The sequence below is a fragment of the Hydra vulgaris genome, chromosome 04 (genome assembly GCF_038396675.1).
Source record: "Hydra vulgaris chromosome 04, alternate assembly HydraT2T_AEP".
NCBI classification, from domain to species: domain Eukaryota; kingdom Metazoa; phylum Cnidaria; class Hydrozoa; order Anthoathecata; family Hydridae; genus Hydra; species Hydra vulgaris.
This window is the reverse complement of record NC_088923.1, coordinates 44,087,501-44,100,000: the sequence shown is the minus strand read 5'-3', so window position 1 is coordinate 44,100,000 and position 12,500 is coordinate 44,087,501. Positions and strand designations below refer to the sequence as shown.

Genomic DNA, 12,500 nt, shown 5'->3' with positions numbered 1-12,500 from the left:
AGAGATTTAAATATATATATCTATATACACATATATATTGTATGTATATATATAATATATAAAATATTATTTAATTATAAATTATTTATCTATTTAAAATTTTTAATTATTTATAATTTTTTTAACATGAATATAATTGAAATTTGATGGGAGTTTTACAAATTATTTTTGAAAAATTATAGGTATAATTTTTTTACAGGTATAACTTTTTTTTATGACAAGAAGAGTTTTGTAGGCAAGAACTTCTTGCTTCGTAAGTTAGATGTTTCGAGTTGGATCCCACCATGTCCCTGGTAGCGCGCACTCAATTTATTTTTCTGCACAGCAGCTTTGCTTGTGTTTTAAAGTTAAGGGATTGAGAGACAATAATTTGAAAAGTATATAAAAATAAAAACGAGTCTCCTCAATTACAGTGGCCCGCTCAGCCCGGGCAGGTGAATACAGTTTAAAAAAATTGAATTATATATTTCTAATATTAATTAACAAGTATATATATATATTTTTTTTGTTAATTCGATGCAGCAAATCAATATAGAAAATCAATCAATTTTTGTTTGTTTTAAAATTAGTTTTTTATCTTATTTCAAGATTGTTCTTAACTCACAAGAAAAACCTTTATTTAATAAAAAAATGTTTTCTTTATGTTATGGTGTATTATTCTAAAATTTATATTCCTTGACCATTATTTTAATCATTTTTCTTATTTATAAGTAAACAAATAGAAACTTTTATTTAAAGAAGATTTAAAAAAATTATATTACATTATTGAGTTCATGGCAAATAATTATCTAAATAAGGTTTTTTCAAATTTCCAACTTTCTAAACTTTTTTTTGATTCTTATTAATAAGTACTTATTTAAGCATGATCATTATGTGCCTTGACAAGCATTTGATGCAACTCTGCAGCATTTTTCTTCAAATGAAAACAAAATATTAATGCTTTCTGCAAATCATCACTTTCTGGTAAAAAATTCAAGAATTTTAGCATGATAAAAAAGTTATTACATTAGATATGTTTGACAAATGTTGACATGACAACCAAATGACAACCAAACCAAAAAAGAAATTAAAACTCATTCACAACAAATGTTCCCTATCAAGGCATTTGCATCTTAGCACTCACTTCATACCGGTACACCTGGTATGACCAGACGTGGGGTTCAAAGATTGCAAGAACAATACTTACAAGATCACAACCATTTCAGTCCATTTCCCTAAATTTACAAATTAGAAATTAATAATTTCATAAAGCATACTATAAATACTGTTAAATTTAAAAAAAAAAGTTGATAACCTATTTTTTTAATATGAATACTACACACACATACATATATTTATAAACATTGTGTATATAAATTTACATATACATGTGTGTATACATATATGTATGTGTGTGTATTGCACACACATGAATATATTATACACACACATTCACACACATGCATATATGTATACACACACTAATTTTATATATTTAAGAAGTTGAAAAGATGCAGTTTTTTTTATAACTTTCCTTTCATTAATAAGTTCTCTTGAGCATATTTTGGTTTGTCATTTCAACTATTCTGAAATAAAAACTAACAATATAATATTACTGTTGTTGTAATGTCAGGGTAAAGATGTTTATAGAAAAATATGTCAGATTTGCTTCTTTTTGAACAACACCTTAAGTTTTGTAATTTACTTTAAAATAATGGTAATATGAAGAGACAAAAAATGTGTACATTTTACCTTTTGAACTTTATATTTTCCCATAATGGCTGCTTTTTGTATGCAGGACTTAGCTTTTTTAAAAGTTTGATAGGTCCAAACTTTTTAAACAATTCAAATTTTTATTACATTGTTAAACTGTGATTTTTTTGTTTGTTTTTGTTTTTGTTTTTTTTGTTTACAAAGGTTTACCTATTAGTTTTCCCAAATATGAAAAATATACTCCTTAAGTTTTTTCATAATTGAAAAACAAAAGAAGCAATGTTTTTATTACCTTTAAATTTATTTAAATTTTATAAAAACTCAATAATGACTTTTCAAATAATAAAAAGTCAAAAATTTGACCTCAAGAACTAAAAAATCTAAATTTTTTTTTGTCTGGTTTTTCGATGTACACTGCAATTTTTATACACCATTACTTTTATCAACAACTTTTATACACCACAACTTTTATACTCCACAACTTTTATACACCACAACTTTTATACACCACAACTTTACACATCACAATTTTTATACACCACAACTTTATACTCCACATCTTTATACATCGCAACTTTTATACACCACAACTTTATACACTACAACTTTTATACACCACAACTATTATACACCACAACATAATACACCACAATTTTTAATCAAGTTTTTATTACTTTTGATTAGTTAAATTTTTGAGCTTAATTTAATATTTTCAATGTTTTTTTAAGCTAATGTTTTTTTTTTTGAGGCCTCTGAGCACACCTTTTTTTCGAGGCCATTGAGATCACCTTAGGTTTATAAAGAACTCCATGCGAAATCACTCCATGTGACTGCAACTCAGTTATTGCATTAGATTCTAAAATATTCAAATTTTTGCTATGTTAAATATATTTTTGTGTTATGTTTAATATATTTTATTAGAAATAATTTTTTGTTATTTGCACTGTTTTAAAAATTATTCCAGATCCTAATCCTTGTTCTGAAACGCCATGTTTACACAATGGTCTTTGTATTGATGAATCAAACAAAAAAGAAAGAGGAGTGTCTATTACTGGAATCCGTGACTTCAAATGCTTTTGCATGCAAGGATATCGTGGAAAGTTTTGTGAAGGTTTCTATTTTATCAACTATATTTTGTAGAATAAGTAATTTATTACTTCAACCTTATATAGCTTTTTACTTTATTTTGGCTAAAATTTAAAATGACTTAAGTAAAAAACTATAATTGTTTTTAAATTATTTTTTAATGTGATTTGTGTCTTTGTAAAAATTAAAAGCTAAAGTACTTACCTACTTTCAAAAGGTCTTAAAAATATACCTTACAAAATTAAGATCTTTTAAAAGTTAGTAAATTTGTTTCAACTAAGCAATTGTTATCAACTTATTAACCAGCTCTCCAATTAAGGAACTTGCTGCTAACTTATAAACTAACAGTCTCTTTATAAATAACTAGCCACTAACTTATAAATTTACCAGTTCTCAGAGTTCTTTGAACATATATTCTTGTACATTTCTATGTATTAGCGTTTTCTATAGAACAGTTCTTGTATCAGTATATATTAATTCACATTTTCAATAAAAGTCAAAAATCACTTTAAAAAAAATTAAAATCAAAAAAGGTTTTTTGGTGCATTTTAATTCACATATTGAATTATCTATGTGAATAAGTTCAGAGCGTTTTACAAAAACAAATTTTACAAAGCTTAAAAAAGTTCTGATTTAGTTTAATTAAAGTTTTTTGTTACAGAAATTGATCTTGCTGCATGTAGCTCTTCTCCATGTATGAATAATGGAACATGTTTTGATTCTTCCAGTGAAAGTCATAAGCTGCATCTTAAGCATCCAGATGATTATGAATGTTTTTGTGCAAGGGGGTATGCTGGAAAAAATTGTGAAAGTAAATCTTTAAATTTAATAAGACAAAAATAATTATTGTTGGTGTTGTTGTTATTATTATTATTTTTATTATTATTATTAATACAATTGTTTGTTTTTTTTGTTTGTTTTTTTTTAATTATCGGAGTGTCTATCCACACACTTTCATTTAATGACTGACACTCTTTAATATATTCTATTTGCATGTTTAATAAAAATTCTTCTAATTTAATGAAAATTGTAAAATAAAAATTTAATAATATTTAAGTAATTATAGTTGTTTTTATTACTTTAGATTATATTACTTTTAAAGTAAATAACTTATCAGGGGACACGGAAAAATCCAGTCAACTTTAAATTGAAATTTCTCTGAAACCACAAAAGCTTTTTATTTCTGTTTTTTTTTAAATTAAATATTCCTTATATCATTCCTTATATTAAAGCTTCCTTATATTTAATTGTGTTGATAAACATTAGTTTTTTTTGCAAAAATCCATTGACTTCATATTGCTTGATTGCTAAATGTACAAATGTCCCAAAATCTACAGTCATAGATAAGTGGAAGAAAGAAAACTTTCCATAATTCAAAAGACAAAGTTGATTCTCAGTTTAATAGCAAGATATCCAAGCCAGTCACAGCGAGATAATTCAGTAACAAGAAAATTCAAGACTTCCTGATCAACAATTTTACTATTAAAACAAAGATAAACCTGTCGATAATCTATTTAAATATATACGACGAAAAAAATTTGCATCCAAGTTTCTTGTGTGGCAAGCAATTTGTAGCTGTGGTATGCAGTCCACTTGTTTTATCACTAAAAAGACCTTGACTGCCGATCTCTACATCAAAGAATGCCTTCAAAAAAGACTTTTGCTATTAATGAAAAAAAAAAAAAATACCAATGTCTCTTCTGGCCAGATCTTGCTGCTTCTCACTATTCTAAAAAAGTTCTACAGTGGTACAAAGATAATGTGAAAATTGTTCCTAAAGATATGAATCCTCTAAATTGTCACGAGGAGCAAAAGATTAAAGATTTTTGGCCAATAGTTAAAGGAGTTCTTTGTAAGACAGGTGGAGTAACAAAAAGTAAAAAAAGACTTCCAATCCAAAAAAAGTGGATTATTGCCCCCAATAAGGTGAAAAAGAAAAAATCTGCAAAATGATGGCTTCAACCCGCTATATAATTCGATCTCTTGACAAACAGCTCCTTTAAATTAGGTTGAAACCCTAACTAATATAAACACATTTAGTATAAAAAAATTGAAATAAAGAGCATTTATGATTTTAGAGAAATCTCAAATTTCAAAAAATCAAAAGAGTTGACTGGATTTTTCTTTGTCCACCCGATATATTATTTTTTGTTCATTTTATTATAAAAATTTAACTTCAGTTTTTTTCTTAGGTGCAAATAGACTATAAAAAGTTATAGTCTATTCGCACATGCGTGTGAATAGACTCACCCTTACTGTTATATTATGCCATTATTTTTTTAGTTAAACGTTTTCCATGTGAATTACATCCTTGTGAGAATCAAGGGACATGCTTAGATTCAGATAATCTTCCCTTTGTAAGCTTTGATGCTCATGGATATAAATGTAATTGCAGTAAAGGATATAAAGGACGGAATTGTGAAAGTGTGTTTTTTTGTGTACACTTTTTGCTTTTACTTTTTACACTTTTTTTATTGTCACTTTTTAATGTTACATTATTAAAATTCTGCAATTTTTGATGCAGCTCATTTAAATTTTTGTTTTCTTAGTTTCCATTAAAACACGTGGACCATGTTATTATTCCCCTTGTTTACAAGGTGGTCGTTGTGTTGATTTTATGAACAATAATGATCCTGATCTTCACATTATTGATGAACAGGAATTCAAATGTTATTGCAAGCCTCAATTTAGTGGAAAAGTTTGTGAAGGTAAGTGAGAGATGTATCAGGTAAAGATACAATGGGTAAATGTAAGTTGGTTTAATTGATAGGCGTATGTTGAGCTAATGGGCTAGTAAAGGTTGGGCTATTAATATTATTATTTGGTATATAAATAAATGGATAACAAAAGTATAAAAATATATAAGCATAAAATAATGGTTTTAGTTCCTTATCCTGCGTGCTCATCTTTTCCATGTTATCACAATAGCACTTGTGTTGATGGAACAATAGATCCAACTGCTAATTTTGATGATACTGGTTATCTTTGCAAATGTACATCTGGTTACGATGGAAAAAATTGTGAACGTATGTATTTTTGTTTTAAATTATGTATGTATAATATAACGATTTATGACCATATTTTATCAAACAATGATTTGAGATAATTTAAAGTTACTAAAAGATCGAAGGTAATAACGAGAACTTTTTTTAGTGGTGAAAAAATTAGAGAGTGAGGAAGATAGGTTTCCTTGTTTATGATTCCAGACAAATAGACAATTTAATAGATGAACAATTTTATATAGATATAGATAAATATATATATATATAGATATATGGATATAGATAAATATATATAGATATAGATATATATGTATATATATATATATATATATATATATATATATATATATATATATATATATATATATATATATATATATATATATACATATATATATATATATATATTTAGATTATATTTAAAGCCTCGTTTTGTAGGTTACATGAAAAATTGTTAGACTGGCTTTGTCCCAAAATCTGTCAAGCTTATCTAAAATGTGTTCTAAAAATTGTATGGTATATAGATTAGTACACAAAGTAATCTATGTACCATGAATGCCATTATACTTTGTATGCTAATACACAAAGTATATTAGTATACAAATTTAATGTCTTGTTTAACTTATGTTACATCCCAGCTAGGATTTGTTTTTAAAAGTTACGTTCTAAATGTATTTTAAATGTCTTTTAAACGTTTTCTAAACATTCTTCCGTAAAGAACGTTTAAAAGACATCTAGAACGTAACTTTTAAAAACAAATGCCCGTAGGGATGAAGTTTGCAAAAGTTATTTAGTTATTTTTTTTTTGAAATTTTCTAATTAAAGAAAAGTAAGCAGTATCTTACCAATGATAAATACGAAAGAACGAAGTAACCCATCTCTACTTTCAATACGATGATAAATACAATACGAAAAAATAGTTAGTCCATCTTTGCTTCCAATTCGATGATAAATACAATACGAATGATAGGAGTAGCCCATCTCTATTTCCATGTTAAAATAATTTAGATTAGGGGTTTTCTATAAAGTACGTACGTAGGTATAAAGGGAGGTGGTACCCAAAAACGTACGGATTCCGGCAGGAGTGTTTAAGACAGCGAGTACGTACGTGGCTTGATCTCTTATTTTCTATCTCTCCTAAAACTTGATTTCTTTTTTTTTTTTATCAAAACAGAATTTCGAGAAAAAATTAACATGCTATATAACATATGTCGAATTGACTAAAATATTTTTTAGTTTTTATTGTTTTGAAAAATTTATGCGTTAGGGAAGGGGTTGATCTTGTAATAAATAATGTGTACGTACGCAGAGGAAAAAGTTGTTGAAAACATACAGTTGCGTTCTTGGAGAGAAGAAAAAGGTCCTAAATCAGTGGTTTTGCTGCGTACGTATTTTAAGGATCCCCCCCTTACGCAATGAAGTTTATGTCTAAAATAGTATTTGTAATGAGACTTTTTTTTATCATATAACATTAGAAAAAACTCTAACTTTCTGGACCAATAAAATAACTTAAAGTAACTTTTTTGTAAAAAAGTATATATTTTAAATAAACTTTTGTGTCTACGTCAATACTAATTTATTAAATGTTGACAAAAAAAAAGTTACAAATTGACTACTTTTGCTTTTCCGCTATAGAACGCGCCATATATAGTTGATTTGACAAACAAAATCAATCAAAACCAAAAATTTAATTTTGTTTAAAATATAGACTTCAACACTTTTTTAAATTTAATTACTTATTTTTACTTTATTTTATGTTTGTATATTACGTATACATATTAAATATTTAGGTCAATACACTTCTCTAAGTTTAGCGGATATCGGTCATTCAGAAGCAGATTCTCCGTCAGGTATTTTAATGTGATTAATAAATTCTCCGTTATTAAGGGATTGTTTAGGTTTCTATTTCATGTACCAACTTTTGATTTGCAGTTAAATTAGGCTGCATATAATTTAATTATATACAAATCAAAATTTACCGGATATCCAGAAAGTTGAAATCTGTTAAGTTTTAACTATGATAACATTAAACCTTTTCAGAATTTTTGTCGCAAAACCAAGCTGGTGTAAAGCATGAGAACTCGATAACAGGTTTTAAAGCAGACAAAGCGGTTTCAAATGAACGTACTGTTTTTTTGAAAACTAGAGACTCGCAAGACTTGAAAAATGAGTTTTATAAAATTCAAAAACAAGAACTAACATCTGCAAGCAATAATGCTGGCCAAAGTAGTTTTCAACACTCATCGTTCACTCAGTTATCTAAAACATCTAAAGATGCAATAAATAAAGTTAAATATTTAAATTTGTATAATGAGCGAGGCAATCCTTTGCTCAACCCTGCTCCAACATCTCCGTTGGTACTTAAAAAAGAAGTCCTTCATTATCCTGATACTAATGAAGATAATGTTTTACACGAGCATAATTCGGTTGAGAGAGTAGGTAAACATATTACGGGCTCGGTACGAACTTTTGAAAGAGCAGCGACGCCTTATGACGATTCAACTAAATTAGCGACTCGTGCTCTCACGGCTTCTTCGTGGCCAGTTTTATATAATGATTGGTGGAATAATGAAACTAAAAACTAAAAAAAAAAGTCCATTAAACAGCTTTTGAAACGATTGATTGCTTTTAGAATTTTAAATCTGTTAATACGGTTATACATACAAAATGAAAAGCGTCCGGTATTAAATATTATTTTTATTATAATTAGTATTTAAAAATTTTTATAAAATTGGTATTTGTGACCTTAACAAAGTTTAGCTGTAAAATGTTTGTAATAATTTATAAATATTTGTAGCATGTATGTTAACTTGTAAAATATTTCTCTTAAGACTATCAAAACTATGGATTTGCACTCAAAGTTTTGAGTTAAATTTGGTGAATGAATAAATCTTTTTGACACAGAATAATAATTGAGTTTATTATTTTGTGTTAATTTTTATTTTTACTTCTGTCTTAGTGACTCTATATTATAATTTATATTAAATATTATAATTTATATCAAATACTTTAATTTATATCAAGAATTATATTCCTTGCATTTTTTATTTTTGTACTTCACACAGACTGTTATAAAATTATAAATGAAAAACTTTAAAAATATGAAAAATTATATAGTTGAGTACTACTTTCGTGCTTTTTAAATTTCTATTTATTATATTTGAAAGTTATTAACTAAAAATGTTATTTTTAAAAACATTTTTTCGGATGTTTTTTTTTTTTTTTTAAATGAAACGTTAATTTATTGTCTCTATAAATAAACAAGCTTTAGTGCTTAAACTTGCACTAACATAAAAGTTATAGCTAACACACACATGTAACATTTTTTACAGTTTAAGCTTACACTTAGATAAAAGTTAATCATGTTAGGTTTTAGCTAAAAAACATATATATTACGCTTTACAATTTAGGCTTATGCTAACATATAAGTTAATCATGTTAGATTTTAGCTAACAAACGTATATAACATGCTTTCCAGTTTAAGCTTACACTAACATATGAGTTGATCATGATTTTAGTTTACACATACATAAGTAGTTAACATGACGGTTCGCTCATACACATAACTTCATGATTTATCCACCTGTTTATTAATAAATAATAATTGATACCTGTTATTGATTTCCTAAAGCATCCATTACTCAAGGATCGTGATCATCTCAAGACTCATTTGCAGATCATCTAAAAATAGTTAAAATAACTATCATTTACAGGATAATTGTTCATACTAATATAAACAAACATCGCTTTATTTCAAATCTTTTAAATTCATACGGTAATTTATATACCTCACATTCGGGGTCAGTGTGAAGCATTCGGGGTATTTTAGTTACCAAGCTCTAATCAACTTAATTTTTTTTTCTTCTTTTTTTCGCAAAACTTTATTTGACATAAACTACAAACTTACATAAGCTTGAAGTTTTCGCAATGCCTAAAAGTGTCATCTGAAACATTAAAAAAAACCATCTACGTCGCTGTGTAAACATATTGAAAATTTTAGTCAGTTAACAAAATATGTTTGTAATAATAAATAAACTACTCGTATATACTAATATTGTAAAAACATTACGAATTTCAAGTTATGACTTTTTCAGTCAAGAAAAAAATTAAGGGTATTTTTTTAAAAATTTTACCCACTGGTGAAAAAGCTTTCAGACAGTTTTAGATATTTAAATTCAGTTTTTAAAAATTAGGCTAAACTAATTCTAAAATATTTCTTCCTAAAATTTTAATAGAACACAAGGTTAAGATGCACAGAACTTTTTTTAGTAATTCTTTAAAAAATTTTAACATTAACAATACACTCACTCCCTTTAAATTGACCCCCGTAAAATAATATATAGTATAAAACTATATATACATATATATATATTATACATATATACATACATATACGTATACATATATATATATATAATTTATATATATATATATATATATATATTTGTTATTTTTATTCTTATTGATATGGTGATTATATTCTTTATTATACTTTATTAAAAGTATAAAAGTTCCAACATTTGTAAATGTAAAACTTTATATTGAAAAAAGAAAATTTATATATACAAAATGTATGTATGTATGGGTGTGTATATGTATGTATGTAAGTGTTTGTATTTATATATGTATGAGTATACATATAAATTAAAATAAGTTTAAAAAAATTATCAAACCGGAACACATTGGTCAAAACAGCTATTTTTCAGTATCTACGTCTGTAAAACTGAAGAACAAACTTTGAGATGATTTAAAATAAGAAAAAGAATATTAATTTTTTTAAACTGAAGATTTGTATGTAACAGCTGAAAATAGTTGAGAATTTGAATAAATTTATAACCGGATATAAAATCCAAAACGAAACTCAGTTGATAGACGTTAAGGACTATGGTGCTGATGTTTAACAAATATTTTTTAAATTTAAAATTACACGCAATACTCAAAAAAAGCAATCGAAGTTAATTAACATACAATATTTGAAACGTGAGAAGTTATTAACACACAATACTCAAAACATAGAATAACTCGAAATACAATTATACATAATACTCAAAAAAAGCGATAGGAAGTTGATTAAATGGATCCTCTTACCGAAATACTTACCGATTAAACAATTTCGTTAAAAACAATGATAAACTCTATTTTAGTCAAGTAAAATATATAGTAAACTTCTTCAAGTAAAGACACTCACTTTCTGCAAGTAAATATTTTTTAAATGCAACAAACTTCAGAGGTCGTAAACATTTTATAATTGCAACAAATTTTAGAGGTCGAAGTAATCACCACAACAAGTTATAAAGATAAAAATGTAAACTATATTATTGAAATATATTAAATGAAAACTGAAAAAAAAAAAAAGATTTTTGATTTGGGGATCAGTTGCATGCTTCTAACTAACACTGTAAAAAGTTTTTTTTAAATGTGCCTAACTACAGCAAAAAATAACAAAAAAACTCCATAAACAGGATCAAATCAAAAACTAGTTAAAATATTCAGCCAAACCAAACTTTAACAAGGTTATTTGAACGATGTCTCTTAAACAGAAAATGATTGTTAATTGTTTTTGCACCATTTCTAAAATATTCTTTACTCTTATTTATTTTCTCTCAAATGAGTTCTGTCACTATGTTTAATATATATTTTAAATTCCATGTTAAAATGACTAGTATACTTCGAGTAATTATTTTACAAATACGTAGGGTTTCCAATCGGTTTTAACCAATAACCGAAAACCGCGGCTTTTGGTCAAACCGATATAAATGAAAACCGTCGGTTTTCAAAAACGGTTATGGCGGTTTTTTGTACAGTGTCTTTTGAATGTTTATTTATTATAGAAAGGTATAGAAAAAAATAAAATTTGTAAGTAATTAATTTTTTTATTTTTTTATTTAGATTGTATTTTGCTAGAAAGCTTAACATGTTTTTTCATTTTCAAAGTTATTTAAGTATTCCAAAGAAATATTCGAATATTGAGCAAAAAATGCAAATATATTAGAAGCATTCGAATACTCAAATAGAATGATCTATCTTTTATATTAAAGATATATGGGTATTTATATAAAAATATACGGATATTTTTAGAGTTTATTTTGGTTCAACAAAATATTAACGCTTAGATATGTAATAAAAATAATTCACCATAATGTTTCTATCAGTTATTTAATTTTTTGATAATATATTTAATGAAATATATTTTAAAAATATATCCTCCAGATAAATCATGTCATCAGTATGGAAATTTGTTGCTCGGCGTAAAATTCCAAATTCAAGAGATGTTGAAGACATCTGTAATAGATACAGTTCTGTTGTAACGTGCTCCAGTAGATCCACACCTACTTTGCAGATTCATATTTTGCGTCATGGAATTACTATCAATAGCCCTTCGACTGGAAAATCAAGCAGCAGCTCAAATCCAACACCAGAAAAAAAATTCAAACTATGGACAGAAGGTACATTGGTATCAACCTGCATGAAACCAAACGTAAGAAAACCTATAAAACTGGTGTCATTAGGATTTATGGTTCCTTTCTAGCTGAAAATTTAATATAAGATAGAAGCTCGTGAAGTTAATGGACATTGTTGATCAATTTTGCTTTAATTATGCAATTCATCATGGTGTATGCGACGCGTTATACAAGAAAAAAAAAGACACAAACGTATTAGTTCCCACGGAAACGGACAGTAATTCAAAAGATGATGAACATGAAATTTACGATGATAATT

At 26.4% G+C, this 12,500-nt stretch overlaps 1 protein-coding gene across 1 annotated transcript in view; it reads left to right on the top strand.

Annotated features, from left to right (window-relative positions):
- Positions 1-8,689, top strand: part of LOC100212369 (fibrillin-1) — a 65,158-nt gene extending 56,469 nt beyond the window's left edge. Inside the window, exons 23-29 of the mRNA XM_065796423.1 lie at positions 2,657-2,803; positions 3,440-3,589; positions 5,062-5,202; positions 5,328-5,486; positions 5,664-5,804; positions 7,571-7,630; positions 7,821-8,689. Of these exons, the coding sequence (XP_065652495.1) occupies positions 2,657-2,803; positions 3,440-3,589; positions 5,062-5,202; positions 5,328-5,486; positions 5,664-5,804; positions 7,571-7,630; positions 7,821-8,365 (1,343 nt within the window). The 3' untranslated portion in view covers positions 8,366-8,689. The remainder of the gene's footprint in view (positions 1-2,656; positions 2,804-3,439; positions 3,590-5,061; positions 5,203-5,327; positions 5,487-5,663; positions 5,805-7,570; positions 7,631-7,820) is intronic.
- Positions 8,690-12,500: the final 3,811 nt, after the last annotated feature.